General features: G+C 50.7%; 1 protein-coding gene across 11 annotated transcripts in view; it reads right to left on the reverse strand.

Annotated features, from left to right (window-relative positions):
• Positions 1 to 22,889, reverse strand: part of NRAP (nebulin related anchoring protein) — a 70,631-nt gene that overhangs the window by 11,034 nt on the left and 36,708 nt on the right. For 8 of the 11 annotated variants that reach the window (XM_040486488.1, XM_040486486.1, XM_040486483.1 and 5 more), the window contains 13 exons: positions 21,825 to 21,932; positions 20,169 to 20,480; positions 18,963 to 19,067; positions 16,050 to 16,148; positions 14,328 to 14,432; positions 13,486 to 13,593; positions 12,827 to 12,940; positions 10,719 to 10,916; positions 8,926 to 9,030; positions 7,557 to 7,655; positions 5,216 to 5,320; positions 4,750 to 4,857; positions 3,570 to 3,881 (listed from right to left, as the gene is read on the reverse strand). In XM_040486488.1, coding sequence (XP_040342422.1) covers positions 3,570 to 3,881; positions 4,750 to 4,857; positions 5,216 to 5,320; positions 7,557 to 7,655; positions 8,926 to 9,030; positions 10,719 to 10,916; positions 12,827 to 12,940; positions 13,486 to 13,593; positions 14,328 to 14,432; positions 16,050 to 16,148; positions 18,963 to 19,067; positions 20,169 to 20,480; positions 21,825 to 21,932 — 1,878 coding nt within the window. The remainder of the gene's footprint in view (positions 1 to 3,569; positions 3,882 to 4,749; positions 4,858 to 5,215; positions 5,321 to 7,556; positions 7,656 to 8,925; positions 9,031 to 10,718; positions 10,917 to 12,826; positions 12,941 to 13,485; positions 13,594 to 14,327; positions 14,433 to 16,049; positions 16,149 to 18,962; positions 19,068 to 20,168; positions 20,481 to 21,824; positions 21,933 to 22,889) is intronic. The other 3 variants (XM_040486485.1, XM_040486487.1, XM_040486490.1) reach the window with 2 other exon arrangements.

The raw sequence follows: 22,889 nt of genomic DNA on the forward strand, positions 1-22,889 counted from the left end.
GGGTCCCCAATTTCCAACAATGTAAACAACTGCACCCAGGAGGCGGCCAGTGGGAAGGTGTATTTGTCGTATTAATGGGACCCTTTATAATCACTCTCTTGCACAGGGTGTGGTTTCCTTTAGACTCATTATTTCATGCATTGTTCATGGCATCCTTCAAAGGAGGGGTTCTTATGCCCATGCGCAGAACAATTTTGGTGTTCGACTGACTGCTCAGATCCTCAGAAGAGCCACCGGCGTCTGTCCGCTTGGTGTACCACGCAGGTGGTCATTGAAGGAACCCTTAGGAGTCGGAGCACCTGGGGTCCTAATCCAGCCACGTGGGAGAGCCAAAGAGCACTGAACTAGGAGTCTGGACACAAGAGCCCTGCTCTGCTCCTTGCCGTAGGGTCTGGAGCAAGCCATTCCCCTGCCAGCCTGTGACCCTGGGCAAGTTATTTAAGATTACAGGTGCCTTAGCTGCCACATCTGTAAAAACGAAGAGGAATACCAGTATGCACCTAGATACTAAATGAGATAGTTGGTGCAAACCATTTAAACAAATGCCTGGTCCAGAATAAACGTTCCAAACATTGTAGCTAATGTTATTGTTGTTTCTGATGGAGAAACTGAGGCTCGCGGAGCTTACAGAGTCTACCTGAGGTCATGCAGCCGTAAAGGGTGGGGTCAGGGCTGTCCCCTTGACAGTCCCTGAAGGTGCTCTTCGGGACTCCCTGCAGCCCCCGCACAAGATCATGGCCATTCACTGTAGAGCACTGCCTGGGCACAGCATGTATCTCATACATGTCCCGAGGCAAGCATGGCTTGAGCAACTGTGGCCTGAGACCTTCGTCCTGGGGGAGAGCACCTCTTGACTCCCTCTGGCCCGACCCACAGCTTTCTTTCTGGCCAGGGTAGGAGAGGGCAGGAGAAGCAGCCGGAGGCTGGGGGCTACTGTTCCTCCCCCAGACTGAGCCGAACTGAGTCAACACACACGGAGCCTTTGTTTCTTTTTCTATACAACATAACTACATGAAATGAGATTTTCAATAATGACCACAAGAAAACTGAAGCCTCAGAACCAGCTCAACATTACGAGGTGTCCTCTGTCCTCTCGCAATCTACCCGCCCCCCACCAAATGAACAAACTTGAAGTTTAAAAAGCAATGCATGAAACATCATACGGTGATTAAAAAAAATTAAGCCATAGCTTCTCAGCATTCCAAATTTTAATACATATCCTATTTCATAAAGTGTGTAAGAATGCCAGCTACTATCTCTTGGAAAGTCCTTTGCTTTTTAGATTGTTTTTCCTACATTTTTAAGCATTAAAATATCCTTTCTTTTCAGAAAAAAAAAACTGTGATATAAATGGTAGCTTGAAATAATGCTTAGGTTTTTTTTTTTTTCTCACTTAGTAAAGTAAAAATCTGAGGGCAATCTGGGTGGCTTAGTCGGTTAAGCATCCAACTCTTGATTTCAGCTCAGGTCATGATCTCAGGGTTTGTGAGACAGAGTCCCAGATTGGGCTCTGTGCTGACAGCACGGAGACTGCCTGAAATCCACTCACTCTCTCTCTTTCTCTGCCCCTCCCCCCCCTTAAAATAAGTAAATAAACGTGAAATAAAAATCTGACGTTATACTGATGCCACCATCTTAAAAACGTCTACCTGTGAACCCTGAGATCTGAGGTCACTGGTCAAACCTCTTTGCTTCTCTGTTGGAGGGACAGAGGCCTAGAATGCAAAGTGAAAGTTCCAGGACACGGAGCCAGTGGGTGACAAAGCGGGGCTTCCCACGAGTGTCTTGGGGCTCCCGGCTCGGCTCCCCTCACCTCTCCCGGATGGTCTCTGTATCTGCCCTGGAGGTTCCTCTTCCCCCCAGGAATAGACCATTGACAAGATGGTCATGCCATGCACCATTCTTGGAGATGGCAGGACAGCCATCTAGCAGGTGGAAGGCCTTCCTAATGGAACTCGGGCTGGCCCCTTAGTAACTACATCCCCTGTGTGGGGCCCGATGACCTCCCCCTGCCCCACACTCGACCTGACTGGGATGACTGCCATTCCAGTGAACTGCGATGAATAATTAGGTGACCAGTGAATCATGCTATCACGGAGTCCGAATTAATCACCAATTATGTGTTTATAATATTCTGTCTGTGCCGTGTAACTAAACTCAAGAGCGGCCGTTGCCCTAAAGGTAACCAGACTCAGGACCTTGGTGTAGAGAACAATCAAAACAGCTAACACTTCCTGGCATGTTTCTATGCACCGGGCACCATGCGAGGTTTCACACAGGCCAGTCCTAAACTGAGAACTGGGTTCTCAACTGGGGGCAGTTTTGCCCCCCGCATACATTTGGCGATATTTCAAGACATTCTGACTGTCACACCGGGGGGAGGGCAGTGCCATGGCATCTCGTGGGTAGAGGCCACCGTGCACCAGATGGGCCCCACCATGGAGAATCACCCAGCCCAGAACATCTGAGGTGCTGGAGTTGAGAAAGCCTGGTACGAGAGCTCCTTCCTCCTAGGGCTGAGAGAGACAACAGGTACAAGTTCACGTGGTTCAGTGCCTGCCACTGACCACGCCCACATTATCATCGTTACCTTGTCCCAACGGGAGACACTGAGGCCTAGAAGGAGGATAGAACTGATGTCAGCACGTATGGGAGGGGCTGGTGCCCTGGCCTGGGCGAGGACCTCTCTTTTCTGGGTCTCAGTGTCCACACTTGGGTTGTAGGAAGCCTGACTCCCCTGCAAGGAGCTCCCTCCTCGAGAGCAAGATGGGTAAGATGATGGGTTCTGGGGTCAGTCCTGCCTGGGCATCTCCCAGTGACCTCATCTGTGGAAGAGGAGTCATGACTGTCCCCACCTCGCAGCATGTGGCAAGAGGGACACTCAGGCAGGCAGGCAGACAGCGTCAGCTGTGGCTGGATCACTGTTTGCCAGGCATGAGCTTCCCCCCCCCACTGCATACCGTCCACCCCCTACTCTCTCTCGGACCCCCGCTCCAGACCACATTCTCCTCACTCGCCCACTTCCTTTGTGCTGGCCTCATATAGGCTGGGGCTCCTCCCGCTCAGGGCCTTGGCCTTTGGATTTGCTATTCTGTCGGCTGGAGTGGTATCTCCTTCCCTCAACTTTGGTCTTTGCTCAAATGTTGCCTTTTCAGTGCCCTGACCCCGCCCTCCGTTTTAATTTGCACACACGCAGGTCCACCCACCTACCCCCCTTCCCTGCTCTGTGTGTCTCCACCACGTGTGTCCACCCGACGTACCACGTGTCCTACTTATCACAGTCCTTCTCCCTCCCAGATCATGGAAGCCCCGGGAAAGCAGCAGTTTTTGACTTTTCTGTTGACCGTGGTAATCCCCAGGGCCTGGAATGGTGTAGTAGGTACTCAAGAAACAGTTATCAAACAACCGAATGATTCCAACCTAGATGGCCCGACACAGACCCAGCAAGTTTTAGCTTTGGCGGGGGGGGGGGGGGGGACCAAAAGGCAAAGGAAGAAGCAGAGATTTACATCCAGCCTAGGCGGGGGGAGGAAGGTCAGGGGCTGGCGTGCAGCCTGAAGGTCCCCTACCTCACTCTGCAGGGCATGAGCTCTCTTGGCCCAGGACATCTTCAGGTCCTCAGGCAGCGCCGTGAACTCGTGGCACCATGTCCTGTAGTCGTGATCGCTGGCTAGGGCCTGGGCCTTCCTGGCGTGGACCAGGTGCACCATGTCCATGGGCAGGTGACACTGGGCTCGGCTGCCCGCCGCCCCCCGCCTGTACTGAAGCTCGCTCTGCAGCTGGCCCACCCGCCAGCAGTGCCGGAGCCGGGGGTCCTCGCTCACGCTCCGGGTCCCGATCAGCCTACCTCGCTCCTTCACAAAGTCATGTCTGTAGAGAAACTGGAAGGGAAGACTGCAGTCAGGGGCCGGCCTTCGGCCTGCTTAAATCCCACCTGCATGTTTTCACTGCCGACCCTAGAAAACTCACCCACTCTTCCACTAGGAGGTGATGATTATAAGAAAAACCACAGTGAGGGTGGCATGAGAGCATGCTTCCTCCCCGGGGGCTGAACAATTAAAACATGGCTCCATTCTTCCTACCTAATTAAAACCATATCCTCAGGACCAAAGGAAGGGCCCCACTCCCCTTATGTGTGTCCTATGGCCAAAAGGAATTTATCAAAAAAGGTAAAAGAGAAACTCGTGCTTTAACCGTTTGTACTTGGCAAAACATTAAACCCAAAAGACAGGATCCATTTATTTGAAGTCCACGTTTTCTGTGATTTGTTTGTGGGAAAGAGAAAGTCACCTTCATGTCCCAAAGCTATGGACGCTATGAACAGAGTGGCTGAAACACAGCTGGCCAATCCTAACGCCAACGTGTGAAACTACAGAGAGCCAAGAGGGAGATGCGTTACGGTCGTATTACAATTTCTCTTACGGGTTCTCTGTCGAATTCTAGGCGCAGTCAGAAAGCAGGCAGCTCACGCGTTACAGGGGGGACCGCTGGCGAGACCCCGCCATTAGAAACAAATCCTAATCGCTTTCCTGCTGGAGACCTTTGCCTGAGTTTAGCTTCGGATTAACAGAGCCTTTCTTTCCCTCCCTCCGTCAAAGAGTCTCATTCCTAACTAATATATTCTGCAGGTGACATCCTGTCTCACACGGTGATAGATTTGCTTTAATTCAGGAAAATCAGCCGTAGACATTGTTTTACAAGAAGTTAACAGAAATTAGGCAAAATGGAAGGTCATGTCATTCAACTCACATCACTGGCTATATCTCCAGAGACGCGAGCAGCCTGGAAGGGAAGAGCGTCTATCGTCAGCTTGTAGCCTTGAGCACGGAGATTACGCCAAGACTCCTTGTATTTGGCCTACAGTAGGAACACATGTAGAATCTTCTTTAAAAAAAAAAAAAAGAAAGAAAATTACACGAACCAACGAACAAAGGCTACCCCTTTCATTTGTAGTAGGGCGTTCGAGAATCGATTTCTGACCCGCAAAAGCGCTCTCTTTTGCAAAGACAATCTCATTAGCACACACACTGGCATGCTCTCTGACGCATATGTACGCGCCACACTTGAGGAAAAATGCATTTACCATGAGCATCTAAAAGACATTTTTTAAGTTTCTGGGAACACCAGAAGGGCCACCGTTAGAGCCCATCACGGCCACAGACAGACGTGGCTTTGGAGCACGTGTGCACCTCAGCTTACGTCAAGAAAGGCTTACGTCACTCAGATTGGCCGCGTTTGCTTTGGCTCGGGCGAACTCAGGCAGACCCAGGGTCATTGTGTACCGGTGCCTCTCCTCGTCCCCGGCTGCTTTATAGAGGCGCTGGGTAGAAAAAGAACGAAGAACAAGCAAGGAGATAACGCTCAGTGCTTCTGCAACGCTGCAGGTCCCTCGCTGGCAAGCGGGAAATAGGTTTGCAGAAATAGGTTTGCGGAAGGCCCCTCGCTGTGTCACAGATACACCTTCAGCCCTGGGGAAGATCTTTCTTTCAATAAAGTCAGTTCTTTCATGAGTCAAATTGAGTGACATAAAAGGAGTATGTAAGACATTGCAAGTTGCTTCTGACGGGGTTCGGGACAGGTCACCCCAAAATACGGCACCTTGGCGTACTGAATGCTTTAAGCTGAAGGAATCTGGGAAACAGCAGGTGCCAGAAGAGCTCTTTCTTCTCCCCTCTCCTTTTTATTTATTTATTTTTTTTTAATTTTTTTTTTCTTTTTCTTTTTTTTTTTTTCAACGTTTATTTATTTTTGGGACAGAGAGAGACAGAGCATGCACGGGCGAGGGGCAGAGAGAGAGGGAGACACAGAATCGGAAACAGGCTCCAGGCTCTGAGCCATCAGCCCAGAGCCCGACGCGGGGCTCGAACTCACGGACCGCGAGATGGTGACCTGGCTGAAATCGGACGCTTAACCGACTGCGCCACCCAGGCGCCCCTCTTCTCCCCTCTCCTGAAGCAGGTCAGAAGACCTTCCTGTGAGAGATGCCCTCCCCACACCCAGAGGCGATGAGCGTCCTTATCTCCGAAGACGGAGGGCTGCAGAGAGGAATCTGAGCGAACAGACCGAGCTAAGTGTGCCCCTGTTCTTAGCTCATGGCGTTTTGCCGTGACTCTCTACTCTTCATCGGACCTCGTACTGAAACGCTCAGGTCTAACCCGTCTCTTCTGTCTTCATTTCCTTATGAAGGCTGCCCGTACCACGTAAAACTTGAGTTAAATAAACTAGTATGCTTTTCTTTTGTTAATCTGCCTTTTGTTACAGAAGCCGCACTGAGACCCTATGTTGGGTAAAAGAAAAGGTAATTTTTCCTCCTTACGCTTTGCCCAATAATAGGCTGAGGAAAGAAAACCACATTTAGGAACACTATCAAAGCTCTTCTCATTGTAAACTTTTCCCTTGAGGATATAGTGTACAGACGATAAATACCAAGATCCGGGGGGATTGGGGAGAAGCCCCGGTTGGCGGAAGGGGGGGTTCCCAAACTCTGTTCTGCATCCTTTCCTAAAGCCCAAGCTCCTTCCGTGAGCAAACTCCCACCAAGGCCACCCTGCATGGCCTCCGCCAGTTATGAAAACACCTATTCTTGTGATCAGAAATGGCTCTGTGACTGGTGAGTTCTCTGAGGCCAGAGGTCATCACAAGAGGCAGTGTTACCCCACAGCATCCAGCTCACGCAGCAGGCAGGAAAGCCTGGACAGGAATTTAAAATTGAGAACGGTTGCTACCCAAGCCCTTGGGGACATTCTTATCCCACGCTGCTGTCTCTTACTTTTTGACTTGGGGGAGAGTGGACCCTAATTGTATAAATAGCCAAATCTCGACTGGCTTCTAAAAGAGTCAGGAAGAAAATCTGAAAAACTCAGGACAATGCCAAATTTAATTCTCTGCCGAGCTCGATTTCTGTTTCAAACTTGCAAGAGAGCCACCGAGAAGTAGAACCAAAGGGGCTGGACCACTGATTTTATGTAATAAGATCCCTTCCCCTGTGTGCCGCTCTGGTAGAGATATTTAAATAAAGTGAGCAAACAGCACGTAAGGGAGGAGGCAGAAATTCCAGAGGTCTGACCAACAGCATTCTACGTAACCGGCCTTGCATCAGCACCCCCGAATAACCACACATCCTTCCGAGAATGATCATCAGAAGGACCACGGACGTGCGGTTAGCCATTATGTTCCTAGACAGAACAGATGAACGACGGACCAGTACTCTCAAACTTTAATGTGCCAAGGAAACACGTGAGGACCCCGTTAAAGGACCATGTGCATTCAGTGGGCCAGGGGTGGGGCCCGAGGTTCGGCACTTCTAACAAGCCCCCCCAGGGTATCCTGCTGGTCCGTGACGGCCCTTGAGGGGCAAGACTAGAGTCTGAACCAGATTTCCAACTAGGCCTCCCTTCCCTCTGGAAAATGTTTACATTCCATATGTGACATTCTTTTCTCTCCAAACCGCCATGCAAACACGCATGCTTTTTCCCGGCCCCGACCCCACAAATACAGGTTATTTTTAACAAGCTAGCAGTTTTTAAAAAGGCCATTCCAAAGCCATCCGATTTTACCTCATTGGTAATCTGGTTGCTGAGTTTTGCATGAAGGAGGCTGGGGGTGTCTGTCACAGCTGTGTACTTGAATGACTGGGGATGCTGACGGTATTTACTCTGAGGGAAGAAGACGACTTGTTAGGCATCAAACCAGAAGGAGACGAAGCTCTCTAAGCACTGGTTATAAAATCTCACTTTGCAAAGGCTGCTAGTCTGTTCCCCGGAATCCAGTCCGACACCTGCTCTCGTGACCTCAGAGCTCAGAGGGAGGAAGACGCAGAGGAGGACAGGATGGACTGAATCAGATGCTTACCCACAGGAAGAGGAGAGGACATCTAGCCCTTTGCCATGAATGGGAACGTGACTATTGAAATTTGCAGTTTGCTCCCGACCTTTGTTCACTGGAGACCCAGAGCCCCTCGGCTCTGGGAATGTCCCAGAAAGAACTGTGCAGCTTAAAAAAAAAAAAAAAAAAATACCGATTGCCTGCACCCTGCCCTGGGAGACCAGGATTCATTAAACTGTCAGTGGGCCCAGGCATCTGTATTTTTTTTTCAAGCTCCAAAGACAATTCTGATGCCCCACCAGGTTCAGAAACCACTCTCTTTTGAGATTTCACTGGAAAAGTAAAGCGCAAAGTTCAATCTGAACTCCCACGGTGAGGCCAGCTCCGTTTTCTCAGAGCTCCTCATCAATGTGTGAGCCCACCTGATACTTCCAGTGCCCTCTGTTATGCCCTCCTGTCCTTGCATCTACAGTGAGTGGACGTCCCAGAGCCCTTGCAGGTGTAAGTAAGATTCCTCAGAAGCTCAAAGGGCTTAGAATTCTAGACTTCTGTATTTTTACCATGAAATTATCACCAAGCTTCTAACAACCATTTCCCAGCCACCAGAGAAGCATAGTTGCTTGGACTATTAGCGCTAATCCTCATAAAAACTAAACGAGAGGGGTAGGAGTACCCCCATTTAACCGATTACAAAGGTGAGACTCAGAGAGGGCAGGTGACAGGCTGGAGGTCACACAGCAAATGAGCACTGGCCTAGGATTTCAGTCTCCATCTGTTGGTCTCCAAAGCCGGCCTTTTTGTCATTGTACCACAGGGCCACTCTTCAAAGGGACCCTAGGGAAGCAGATCTTACGAGTCAGTGAATATTTCTTATGTGTTCATAAGGGCCTGGCTTGATATGTGCAAAGCTGTCTTAAATGACATCCAGTCTAAATGGAGGATCTCGTAACAGAACAGAGGCCCCAGAAGAGGTTATGCGGTGAACGGCCACGGTTAACAGTTAACATCTAACCGGCTTCACCAGGAAGAAGTAAGCTGAATGCTTATTTCTCCCGTGGAAATAAGACGGATACCCCTCAGCCCTCCAGGGTCCCCGGTCACCTCACTGATGAGTTCAGATGCCTTCTTTCTCCCTTCGATCTCTAACGTGCCTGGAATGACACAGGGAACGCCTCGCATGAAGTTCAGGTCTGACCGGTACAAATTCTAGAAGAGACAACACAAGGAGTCAGAAAAGCCAAACTCACAGAACAAGGAAGCAAGGAGAAGCCGGAGGACCCACGAGAGGATAACGTCGTAATTAGAACTCACGGCCAAGCCAGTGTCTCCAGACAGAGCATCCTCAGCAAACACACGGTGCCTCCCAGTAAGTGTTTGTGGGGGAAACAAAAATGTAGGTCAAAAGAAAAATGATTCTGCTGTCACCTGTCTCCGTAGCTTTGGAGGGAGGTGAGGCAGGTTTTTATCTTCACGGGGGCTATCAAGACATAAACGCTGGAGTGGATTGTGGTTGGAAAGTCAGTTGTCTTGGGGCAAATGTGGAAATGACGGTTTAATAGGCCTTCTAAAACAAAACCCAGCAGCAGAGGGTGGCATTAATTAATCATGGGTTAAGAAAGAACTAATAAATGAATCCAGAATCATCTGGCACAGGCCTGTCTGTGTGGGTAGGGGCTAGTGTGTGTACCTGAGTGATCCGGGCTGACAGTTTAAAGGGTCCCCAAATTCGCTCCCCTGCAGCCACCCAGGTGCCCCCCCTCCCCCGCCCCCGGCCGTTGCTGCCTTCCAAGTGCTGTCACAGCGAGAGGCAGGGTAGGCGAGGGCTCCGCTCAAGTGACACACAGGCCCTGAGCTGAGCGTGGCAGCTCCACGGTCCTCCAGCTGCTCTGGGGTTCCTGACGGTTTCTGGCAGCCGGTAAGCACCGTACACGGGCAGAAAACCCGAACAGACGACAGATACCCAGATCTGAGTGTCCCTTTGCTTCCAGGCACTGTCGAACCAGGATGCAGGTTTTGTGCGGTGCTTTGCTTTCCAACCCCAGCCCGTTACTTGCAAAGCCCATAGCACAGAAACCTAGAAAGGTAGGCAACAGGGGGAATGCCAAACAGGACGCTGCCGCCTGTGGAGGGGAGACATCCGGGATCTCTTTGGGAGTGAGGAAATCCTCGGTGCTCCCCAATACTCCCAGGCCACCTGCTTCCGGAAACAGGTGGCTCAAGCTTGACACGCACGTGGGAGGCCCGTGAAGGTCTCCACCGCTCGTCGCGGGGACCCAGGAAGGACTGCTGGGGCCCGGATGCCCTGCCCTCCCCCACACACTCGCCTCTGCGTGAAGTGGGTCCGCTCTGACCTCAGCCTCTCCTAACAGAGCATGGCCTCCCTCAGAAAACGGGCAGCCTGGGAATTTATGAAACACGAAGAAGAGCCCCCCGCCCCGGTCAGACCTGAGGCCAAAGGCAGTGCCGGTAACAAATCTTCAACATGCAAAACATGTGGGCGGAGGGCATCCTGGTCAGACGCCATCTAAGTTCACGTGTCAGCCCCCCTTTCTCACTGACAGTTGTGGGGTCTCGGGCAAGCTCTCTCTTTAACTTCTTCGAGCCTCCCTATCATTTCTAAAATGGGATAAAGACTACTGATACGGGGTTATTTTGCGGTTCAAATGAGATCATGTGTGAAAACGTCATGTTTGGAACCAGTGGATGTTTCCCGTTGCCGTTAGATCTGTGTAACTGTGCTGGGCAGGAGCACGGGGTGGCGTTTCCCAAGAAGACCCCGGTTTGGGATTTCTCACCTCCGGAATCCCCCGCGGCACCAACGGGAGCTTGGAGTCACTGCCTCCTGGTCAAATCTGAGAGGACAGAGCCCTGAGAGAGAGGCCAGGTCCCCTTACCTCGCTCTGCAACTTGTGAGCTCTCTTGGCACAGCTGAGCCTCAGGTCTTCGGCCAAGGAAGTGTACTGGGGGAGCGGGTGTCTGTAGTCCTGGTCGCTGGCCAGGCTCTGAGCCTTCCTGGCATGCACCAGGGTCACCATGTCCAATGGCAGATGGAAGTGTGCCTTGGAGAGTTCAAAGCCTTTCTTGTAATTCACCTAGAGGGGCAGACAGATCAACAGCCGCTATTTCAAAGCCACCATTTGCACAGGGACCATCAGGGACAGCGAGTGCAGTGAGAGTCTCCCAGGTGAGCCCCGGAGATGTTCTGGTGGGACCGCTGCTCCTTTCTTGTAGGGACTGGCTTAATTAGCAGGATTCATGACACTCACCACCCTCAGCTCCTGGAGGTCACTGACTTAGATGATGAAGGCCCACGGCTCCCCCAGTTGGGGCAATACAGAAGTGCAGGAGACCTACATCACATCACGTCAGTGATTCCCTTGCTGAGTCTTCAGATCTTCCCATTTGCCAGAGGCAAGAAGGTCCGTGGCTAACCTGTGAGGGCACGGGGCCCACCAGAGTTTCTCCCCCTCCCCCTGTCAGGTTCAGACTTTAGACACCGGGGACTCCCTTCTCGGGCTTAGCCGATGAAGAGCTTCTTCAAAGCATCAGACGACATCCTAAGAAGTCTGGGGTCAGGGGCGCCTGGGTGCTGAGCAGGTTGAGCATCTTACTCCTGATTTCGGCTCGGGTCGTGACCTCACTGATCATGAGTTCGAGCCCCGTGCTGGGCTCTCTGCTGACTGTGCAGAGCCTGCTTGGAACTCACTCTCTCTCTCTCTCTCTCTCTCCCTTTCTCTCTGCTCCTCCTCTTCTCGCTCTCTCAAAATAAATAAATAAACTTGAAAAATGTAATTAAAAAAAAAAAAGAAATCTGGGGGCCAACAGCAGTGGGTAGACGCTTGGAAAGCCAGTTCTGAGGGATGGATATTCCCAAGAGGCACGCTGAGGGAGGACAGGACAGACCACAAGCTCCACGGCAGTCCTCAGAGAAGCTGCCGGAAGGTCTGCGAAGCTCACTCTGGGCTCTCTCAGGAGTCAGATGCGTAACTTCCACCTCTGCCATCTTTCCCGGAGCCCCGGCCACCCCTCCCTTACCTCTTGCTCCCATCTAGCACCCTCCCCTGACCCCTAGCATAAAGGACAGGACAATTCATGTGCAACCCCACATTCTTCGGTCAGCACTCCAGCCCAGAAAGGGGTGGGGGTTAGGGGGGGAAGAATGTTAGAAATGGGGAAACTGAGGCGGAGAACACGTGAAGCTGTGGACAGAGCCTGAGATGGAGGGATGGCACTATATTCACTTTCTAGCTGATCTTAGACAAGGGACTGAGGCGCTCAGAGTCTAGGTCTTATCAGTAAACCGGGATGGATAAGATGATAATGTTCCTTAAGAGCGTTCGTCCAATGGTTAAGGGAGACCCGGGGTGTAAAGGTGCTTCGTCCTTCGTAACACAGTGGATATACGTCAGCGTCTAGCCCCACCGTTTGCCAGCGTGCATATGTGCAAGGGGACACTGCGTACACACTCGTGCCAGCATCCAGAGGGTCGAAACCACGGGCTGCAAACTCAGACGTTTCCAGGCACCCAGACGATAGCACCAGTGAGTAAGGCGGGCAGTGAGGGAAAAGGAGGCGGCCGCCTGACCAGGACAGCATAGGTCCCTTCTAAATGGCGCTCTCGGTAGTCAACGTCAACTGTGGCCTTGAGGAATCCAGGGCCAGCTTCTGGCTGGAAGTCTACGACCTTTATGCAAAATGTTCCACTTTTAAAGGTTTGCAACTAATTCACTCTGCAGACCAAACAAAACAGCTCTGTCGTCCAAACCTAGCCCACAGGCCCCCCTTCGTGGCCACTGATCGCATCACAGAATGGCCCAAGGGAGCTCAGGGGTCGTCTGGCTCAAACTGTCACTTGACGCAGGAAGAAGCTCAAGCCCAGAGGAGCCAAGGGACCCAACAAAGGCGCACAGCTAGTTAGGACAGAGCCAACGGCCACAACCGGAAGGCCGTGCACCATTAGGTGGGGGCCCCCCAGTCCCGCTGCATTTTTTCGCCTACTTACTTCGCTCTGCAGCGAGTTCGCATACACTGAATGTGCAAGGCTGATATCGTCTTCCAAGCTCCGGGAGCCAAGCATCTGCCCTTTCATTTTCTCAAATGCCTCTTTGTATTTGTACTAAAGGGAAAGAGAGCGGGAGAGAGTAACAGCTCGGGGACAAGGGACACGGAATGGGAGAGGTGGGTATTGGGCGAAAATGTTTTGTTCTTTTGACAGTGACTGGGTGAGTTAAAAGAAAACGCGTGGGAGTCGTCAAAAGGCCTATTCTTTCATATGCAAGACTCCCAATGACTAAAGGGCTGGATATGAACTGGCAGGACATGTTAGCACTTGGGCGGCCCGCGCTGGAAGAAGGTGGGTGCATTGTTAACAGTCTCTGCACGCGGACTTGCTTTAGGAAAGCGCCTGGTGGAGGGTGCATTTCATCTGCCCGGGGTCCAGAGTTACAGTCCGGCATTTGGCTTTGTACCCCGGCTAGGGGATTTTTTTTTTTGTTGTATGGTATGTTCTCTCTCACTGGTCGTTACCAGATTGCCCTAACACAGTCAGTTGGGAAAGCAGAGGACAGTATCCACAGGCAAAAGAAGGCAGGGGTTGGGGGCAAAAGGAGTAAAAATCGGTTAGGATTAAACATTGACACGGTAATGGAGGTGGATGCTCACGTCACTTATGATTTCGCCGGAAGCCTTCGCTGCCTGAAATGGAATGGCATCCAGTCTCAATTTATATCCGCCGTCTCGAAGTTTGCTCCAGGATTCCTTGTAACGTGTCTGTTGGGAACATGTGGACAAATAAAGACCTTCGTGTGATCTGGTGGTTCTGAGATGCTCATTACCAAGATGGGCATCGGCTTTGTTATGGGTTTTCTCCCCCAGCGCCCGGCTGGAGTTAGAAATCACTGCGTCTTAGCAAAAACCAAGAAAGAGTTGGAGCCTGCCTCACGCCCACCCACGGGAGGGAGAGTCTTTTGGGGGCGACTCTTTAGAGTCAGACAGACCCAGATTTCTCTGAGCAGCAAGCCGAGTGGAAGAAGGAGGCATAAGGCTGAGCGTGCACAGCTCTTGACGTAAGATAAGGAGAACACAACTGTCTCTGTGGAAGAACAGGAAAGGGGGCGGGGGTTGCTGATCAAGGTCACGGGAGGGAAGGGTCTCTCCTCGCCACAGCCGTTGGCTGCCCTCACCTATATTCTGACGCTCCGGCATTTCACCCCCTCAGTACCAACGCCTTTTGTAGTAAGGCGGTTTTCCTAGTCTCATTCTTGCAAATGAGCTTGACTCCTCTGTAGGATGGCCTACCTAGCCCGCAGAGCTCAGCAGCGCAAATGAAAGCATGGGGCCCCTTGGTCACAAATATTACAAATTTCAAGATGGTGACGGCAGAGCATTCAAGTAAGCTCCAGGCCCTTCTGAGTACGGGATGCTTCTGAGCACAGGCTGCCGGGCACTGCCCAGGTCCCCGGATCCCCCGGAATGAAAGCCAGTGCCCCATCCGCCAGCCTCACCTCACTGATATTCATGGCATTCAGCTTGGCCAGGAGGACTTCAGGGAGGTCGGCTGTCTGAGTGTAATGGTGCTTTATGTTTTCTCCTTGTTCCTTATATAACCTCTGTGGAGGAAGAGAGGTTTTGCATTAAACCCAGGAGGTTCTTCCACACAGCCATCAGCCAAGTTACACTCCGGGAGACAAGGGACAGCTGCCACCTCCCCATAGAGACAGGATCTTGGGTGCCCTGCCTCCACCTGGATCCCACAGCCAGCACGGTGACACGGGCTTCGTGCCCTCCTGAGTCCTACGTCCCAGCTCAGAACACGACAGGCTGAAACCTGCCTCTGCGTTAACACTCTACTTGTAGCATGAACCCGACACGGTGTCAGATGGGAAAATGAGGTCTAGTTAGCACGTAGTAATTTTGTTATTAACCATAAAGCGTGGGAGGGCATTAAAATTCAGAAGCATGAAAGAGGGCTCTTCCACAGGGGACGTCTGGACCTACTTCAATCCCCGCTCCCTTCCTCCGTCTCGAGGATTCTTGTGCTATTAAATGTCTACCGGGTGGGTCTGGGGTGTCTTTCATGCGGAACTCTGATTTGGGCTTATGACATCCTCATAGTGATGACACACGAAGTTGGCATCGGCCACCAGAGAAAGTTTCTAAGCCGGGCTTTTCCATCCCAAATCTTAGTAGCTGTGTCCAAAGTTTCTACGTATCACAGCACTGCCCCCTAGAGTTGGTCAGGGTAAGGAAGAAGCCCGGGTTGTTTTTCTTCATACAAAAGTTCTTCTTGTTTGACCATCCGTGTTTCTCAGAATTTAATTTGTTTCTGATGGGCTGCTTGTCAAGAAATTATAAATTCCTAAACCCGTAAGTTTGTAAATCATCCCAAAACTTATTCTGATAGGCACTCAGGACATTTCTAAATGCCTGTTAAATAAGGCACAATCAGAATCAAATATTCAATTGGGAAGCATGAGAGATAATTTTGAAACTCCTCTTCACCAAGGGTTGCACATTTTCCTCACGGCAAGTTGAATGGTTTGAAGATATTTACAAGGCATGTCTGCCCCACTTTACAAAGATCTGCGGGCCTCTCTCAGCAGAATCAGCCAAACGGGGTTAACCCATGTCCTAAAGTGAGTTTTTATGGGACCTCATCATTCGATTTGGTCTCCAACGAGCGCCATGCCGTGAGGACAAAAGGCCAGGTCTCAGTTTCACGTTAAAAAGGGAAGACGGGAAGTGAGTTCACCGTTAGTCTCGTGCCCGCAAGACCCAAATCATTTCCAAAGTCTTTGGGGGAATTCAGCGAGCAAGAATTCCTGCCCTCGGGTCCCAGGGAGCCCTAGCAGGGGCTGAGTCTTCCAGTTGCCAAGAATTTTCACTCCCAAAGTTCCAGTTCTGGAAACAACACCTTAAAACAAAAAGGAGAGGGGAAAAGCCCCCTCCCCCCAACACAAATCTTGAAGATATGCAAATGGGAAGACAGGAGAGCATGAGGGCAGTGGGGTGGCAGAGCCCCACTTGGCATCAGAAGAGCGGTAACACCCCATTTGCATCCTAATGAGGAAGCACCCCCGCTAAGGTGCTCCTTGGCAAAGGACAAGGAGTTCCTTCATCCTTAGAACAACAGAAAGAGCAAGGCAAGGAACCCTCAGCTTCAATCGCAGTGTTGAAAGAAGAGCCCACTCTTAGAGTTCATAATGTATATATATATTATCACTTACATCCACGGCTTGGGTATAACTAATTCTGGCCTGGACCATCTCCGGAGTGTCTTTAATACTGGTAAACTTCAAAGCATCTGGAGGCTGACGGTACTTCTTCTGTTGAGCAGAAAAAGATCAAAGCTGTGAATTTTGTGCCGCTCTTTCATGCCATTTGAAAGGGAAAATCATAGGTTGCTTGAGATTAGAGTGAATTTGTGAACATAATTATTATTCGGCTTCCTCCATCTTTATATCCTAGGTGCCTTCAGGTTAATATTTGTTTCAATTTAAGAATAACCTCATGTCAATTAACATTAAAGTATTTCTAGCTGGTGCAAAGAAAACATCGCAAAATTGGGTTATACTGCTAAAATACCGGGGGATGTACGCCTAGGAAAGGGTTCTTTTTGTGGGTTTCAAATGCTGCGTTGTTTACATCTCTTAGTTTGGGTCTCCCAAGCAAGAAGGTGGTTACATTCATCAATTGAAGCTTCCCGCTTTCCTTCCACGAAAGGACTTGGCAGAGATTATCACAGTCAAAACCCTCGCATTTAACAGTCAGGGATCACAACTATTCAATCACTTTAGAACCTGGTTCAGTTAACATGACCAAGGAGTCTTTAGAATGTTACAATAACAAGAAGAAGGGTGCTATGGTTGAAAGGAAGGAGCTTACGTTTTGAAAGACACTGGAAACAAACAAACAAACAAACACAGAATCACAAAGAATTCCAAAGCTGGCAAAGACCTAGACACCCAATTCTGATTCTAAAAGTCATGCTTAAATTAATTCCGGGTTTGTTTGTTTGTTTGTTTGTTTTGCAATCCAAATACATTTCCAGGAGACTACGACAGTCGCACTCTTAATGGACTTATGAAGTGTATCGTTCCTCAAATCAAAGACCTATTTTATGAACACTTCCTCATTTATCAGGGTCAGTTTTTGTAGCCTGGGTTGATTAAGGAAGACAGGGTTCGGTATCCAGCCATCTCTGTTAGGTCACCTGCTTTTGTAAATAAAGTTTTATCAGAACACAGCCATGCTCGTTCACGTACACGGTTGTCTATGGTTGCGTTCACACAGAGGTGGCAGGGCTGAGGAGCCCCAACGGGAACTGTGTGGCCCACAAAGCTGAAGACACTCCCTATCTGGTCCCTTACAAGAAAAGGTGTGCCGACTCCTGCTTTAAGAGACAGGCGTGTATGCATCTGTGGTTTTCTCAGCAGTGTGTGCCATTCGGGCTGAAAATTAGGAGGTCAGCCAATTTGACACTGAACTGGAAGTGTGGGAAACAGAAGTGAGGTGATTAGGGAGAACGGCCGAAAGATTTTCTTGCCTTACTGAAGTTTGAGGACTGGCATGCAGCATAGAAGATAAGCCAATTTGTTGAGTAAGTCTGCAAAATGAGGTGGAAAATTAAGCCCACTGTGGGATAAACAGTTCCAGAAAGCTCCCTTGGATGCCAGACTTAGATGCATGAAAGAATCATCTTGAAGTCTAAATTGTGTGTATGATTTATTTTTCACATCCTTTTATGAGTGGGCCCAATGAGAGCTTAGGAGCATGAGTCCTCCAACCTAGATGTTTGCTGCGGCAAGTTTCTCAAAATCATCCTTTGAGGAAGGTCTTTCCTCAGTCAGAATGAACTATTTAGGGCCGTGAAGTGTCCACTGAGCCTTGAACGTTGACTAAGATTTCCTAAGAATTAGGCCAATCAGAGCGAACCCACTTCTGGAACCAGCTCTGTGACATGTCAGGCTAACCAGAATAGTCTCCCATGGGAAAGACATCAACGCTGGGCAGGTGTGTTTGGAAAACCAACTTAGGTGTCTTTCTGTTCTACCTACACATTCAGTAAGAAAGTGTTCTCAAAACAAAGTCTCAGGAGGCTCATTACAAAGGCTACCATCCTCTGTGGCTGCAGCCGTGGTGATCCCCTCCCCACCCAGGAAAATCCAGAACGACCAGGTTACTCTGGAGGCAACTAGAAAAATTCTCACTTGCCTTCTGAGCAAGTTCCTCCCCAAACAGACATGAACAGAGGTGGGATTTGGGTTGTTCGAGGATGGGCAGCCTCCGTGTGAGCACGAGGCAATGACAACTCCCTGGTGTGTCTAATCCAGTGGCTCTCCACCTTCCGGCAGCATCTGGAGACACTGTGGGTCATCATACCGGGCAGAGGGTGCTACTGGCATCTAGTGGGTGGAGGCCAGGGGTGCAGCCAGACCCCCCACGTGACCCAGGACAACCCCCACAACAGAGAGCTTTCGGAATGCCAACAGTTCTGAGATGGAGAAACCCTGATCAAATCTTTAAAAGAACTGTTTAATGAAACTCTCCCCAAAATGTGAGCAGACGGATCTTTCTAGCACGCTGTAACGCCTTAGGGTCCAGCTGGGGTGGCTGCAGGTGGACCGGCGTGAGAGTTAAGTAGAAGTGAGACCCCTCAACAGGAGAGACCCGGGTCACGTGCTCCACACCACGTGAATATTCAAAAACTGTTTACACTGTGGCGGGAAGAGAGAGAGAGAGAGAGAGAGAGAGAGAGAGAGAGAGAGAGAGAGAAAACGGGCACCAAGTCCCGAAAGAGCTTTCTGGGTGCAATAAATGTTATCTTTTCATCATGTCTCCCTTGTTGCTTCATTAAAAAGGTAAGCTGGTGGGTAGCAATTGAGCTCTTTTTGATTGTCATTATTATTCATAATATCATTTGTCACCCACTTTGTTTTTGCCGGGGCTCTACGGGCCCCTACTGGTGTGTGTTTGGTATCTAGTTTCCCTCTAATTACCAGCCCTAGTCTGGGCTTCCGGGCCTTTCATGTAGCTTTGCCTTTTTCTTCGCCTTTTGAGTGGAAATTATTTTAATTTTATACAGCAATGCCACACGCCTAGTGCAGCCGGCCCTGTTGCACGCTGTCAGGAAATCTCACCTCGCTAATGAGTTCTCCTGCCTTCTTCGCCTGCTCCACATTTAATGACCCGGTGGCGACCCAGCCCGTGCCTTTCATCCACTTCACATCTGCCCTGTATTGGTTCTGATAAAGGAGAAAGAAGAAAAAGGCAGGCCATTGTTGGCGCGCAGACATTTAAAGGGCTGTTAACGGCTCCCAGATGTCGCCTTGGTGCTGGCTGAGTCAAATTAGATGCCACTTTTGTCTTATCCATTTCTGCACAGTCACAGGCAGGGCTCCAGAATGTCAATTAATTTCCCCTCTAATTGGAGCCTCCCGCTGCCGGTGGCGTTAGGCCCCACCCACGGGCGCCCGGGGGTGCAGCGGGAGGGGTCGGATCAACCTTGTCCCTCATTAGGGACGCGTGTCTACCTCGGGAAGAGGAGTGTCCTCATTGTCTGCTTTCCCCGTTTCCTTGTTGGAAATGACAAGCAGGGGAGAAGAAAATGAGAACTCACAACAGAACCCGGGTGGGGAGCTATTTGAGGGAATTTCACAAGACAGCCCAGGCCTCCCATGGTGCCGATTCCTTCCTATGCGCCTCGGTGCGGGGCAGGGGGCACATCTCATTTCTTTGCTCGCCGTGCGTGGAAGGAGTCGTTTTAATGGAAAGCCATTTAAATGGACGCTTCTCTAAAACTCACGCATCACCTGTATCCCCGGAAACCGCTCTGCCAGGAAGGGTGGTCTGTACCGCCCTCCCCACCGCCCGGCCCGCGTGCGGGCAGCTGACCTGCCTTCTCAGCGCACAAGAGTCACCTGAAGGAGGAGGGGAGCCAGGTGGGGCACCCAGGAGAAAGGGCAGGGAGCGCTCAGGTTAGCGTGTGCCACTCTTCCCGCAAAGGGCACCGCCAGGGTTGGAAGGAGGGTGGGAGACCTCTCCCCGAACAGGCCGCGGTCTCCTCCCCCACCCCCCCCCCCCCCCCGCAGAAAAACGAAAGAGGGAAAACAGACGTAGAGCAAATGCCCCCGAGGAAAAAAGTCGCTGGGTGGTGGTATAGTATCTGAAGCGGGCAGAGCTCAAATAAAGGTTAAACCACTAGGAAAGCTGAGCTGTGTCCGCCCTGGGATCCAGAAGCAGGTATGTCAGGGGATACACTACCATCTCGGGGGCGGTGGAGGGGGGGTGCTGGGGAAAACCATCGCGGCAACGCTAGCACACGCACGCGTGCACACGGAGCTTACGTCGCTCTGTAACCCGTACGCCTTCTTGGCCCATTCCACCCTCATGTCTGTGGGCAAAGCGGTAAAGTGATGAGATGCTGTCTTGTAGCCTATGTCTGTGGCTAGATGCTGAGCCTTGCGGGCGTGCACGAGGTGGACCATGTCCAGGGAGACGTGGCACTGGGACCTGGTGTCCTCGAACCCCTTCTTGTACTCCAGGTCGCTCTGCAGCTTGGACATTTGCAGCGAGTGACTCATTTGTGAATCCCCCTGGGCATCCTTCGCCCCGATCAGCTTCCCTCTGGACCTCTCATAATCTTCCTTGTACTTCACCTAAACAGGAAGGAGAGAGAGGGGCATGTTAGCATCTCCTAAAGGCATTGCTAACTTTCAAACTGAGGGTATGAAAGTCCAAACAAAGCCAAACAACAGACTCTTACTAGAATTAGAATCTCCCTATCATTGAACAGTGAAACAAAAGATTACTCATTATTTCCCTCTTCACCTCAGCTGCCAGGAAGCTCAGAGCTAAACTGAATGCTCAGCTATGCAACAGTCTATTCCCAAGTTCCTGGTGACATTCCATCTCTTGTCTGTATTCCTCCACCTCACTTTTTCTGGGTTTATTTTTAAGTGGCCCGTTGTTTCCTTTCTGGGAATAGTGAAAACGTTATAAGCAAAAAGTAGTCGTGGAATGAAAATGACACAGAGTAGCCCAAACACAGCTGCTGTTTGAGAAAGAGGGCTCATATTCGCTTGGAGAAAGACCGACAGTAATGAGGATCAGAAGGAAAAAACAGATACAGAGCTGCCTTAAAAACTGTAACAGGATAATATTATCAGGAGACCTGGGCTCTCCTCTCACCTGAGCCAACAACAACAGTATCAATACCTGCCACCATTTATTGAACACTCACTGTGAGCCAGGCCTGGTACAAACCCAAGCCCCTCAAAGTGCATCTGTAGACCAGGGCTGGTTCATGAACTCTCACCAGGAACAAGATAAGGACCTTCATCACCAAGTCACTGTTTAGCTCAGCTCATATCTACATATATTTACATAGGGGAGTATATTTATGTGCACGCATTTCTTCTGGAAGCAAGACTGTCTTGATGACATTAGCAGACTTTGTCTTCCGCTCTGGCCTCGGCTTCTGATCTCGCATCAGACTCCCGACAGACGGCAGTGGACTATGAACGCTCGATACACGTCAGTGTGTTTCATTTCCTCGTAAACATTTTGCAACTGCCGATTTACCAACGAGCTAACTGAGATTTTGGAAGGTCAAACCACCTTCCCAGAATCACAATGCTTACTAGGGGATGGAGCTAGGATCGTATCCAAGGTCCATCTGACACCAGGGCCTATGCTCTCGGCCACTGGCAGGCCACGACATCCTTAGATAGTCCTGGAATGTCTCTGAGCCTCAGTTTATCTGTCACGTAAGCCATTTAGCTTACTACTCGTGCTGCTGCCGCTAACAATGCCTCCACCTACTGAAAGCCAACGTGTGGCAAGCAGTGTGCTCTCGGCTCGTACAGGATTATCTCATTGTGAAGCAGTCGTATTTATCCCCACTTCGCCAATGGGACCCTGAGGCTCAGGCCCTTTCTGACTCTCCTAGATGGAAAACGGCAGGATTCGTGGCGCCCTGTACAAGCTGAGCACCTACTCACCTCGCTGGCCAGGTCCCTGTTGGCTTTGGCTGCCAGGAAGGCCAAGGAGTCAAGACGTAGCTCAAACCCTTTCGCCTTCTGGTTTTCCCAGCTGCTCTTATACAGTTTCTGAGGAGGTGAGGGAGAAAAGAGATCATCCTCCTGCGGGAAGCCTTCCCTAGACTCTGTAACGCTCTCTCCAGGAGGCAAACACGACTGCGTCCTTCCACACAAACCTGGTAACCTGAACACCACCAGACCTCCTTGTTCCTGCCTCAAGGCCTCCTAACACACAGGGCTTCGGTCAAAAGAAGCTGAATTTGAACTCCAGAGGCCTTGAAAACTACCAGGAGTCTTCACGGGGGTCTCAAAGACATGCCCGAGGTGGAATAACATTGCAAAACGCCCGGCAACATTTCCGGAAGGTTCCCCACCCCTGCGCACGCAGCCCGCTCAGCCCAGCAGGTGCCACAGCTGCGTATCTTTGTCTCCCTGCCTCCAGCCTCTAGCCCACCTGGGGCTTGTCCTTGCTCCTCCCATGTCCCTTCCTGCCCCCACCTGCGGGTTTCAAGGTCTCTCTTCTGAAGGCTCCCTCTCTGTGTGTGTGAATCAATTTAGTCCCTGTTGTTCCTTCTAATTTTCCCCTCTACCTAGGACTCAGATCAGGACTCCAAAGACCTGGGAGCTGAGGGGGAGAGCTGAGGAAGGCCCCTGCTGAAAGACAGGGAGGAGAAGGTTGGGGCCACGCATGCTTTGTGTCTGAGAGCCATCTGGGTAATGGCTACCTTCTGCACACTCCTCCTCCTCCCAGGGCTTTCCGTATATTAGCTCACTGAAGCCTCGTGACAACCCGATGAGGCGGGAACTAGTATTACCCTTCCTTTGCCAATGGGACAACTGAGTGCAAAGAATTAGCCCAGGGTCTCACACCTAGTAAGCGATAGACCCAAGGATCGAACAAACCCAAGCAGTTTGGAGCTAACGCCTTCAAGTGCTGCTTCCTTCCTTCTAGCAATGCTCTACTGCTGTTCGAGCCGCGACCCTGGAAGAACCACTGCCTCCTACCCTGTTATATAGTCAGTGGGT

The sequence above is a fragment of the Herpailurus yagouaroundi genome, unplaced genomic scaffold, assembly GCF_014898765.1.
Source record: "Herpailurus yagouaroundi ecotype Mexico unplaced genomic scaffold, PumYag 163, whole genome shotgun sequence".
In the NCBI taxonomy this organism is placed as follows: domain Eukaryota; kingdom Metazoa; phylum Chordata; class Mammalia; order Carnivora; family Felidae; genus Herpailurus; species Herpailurus yagouaroundi.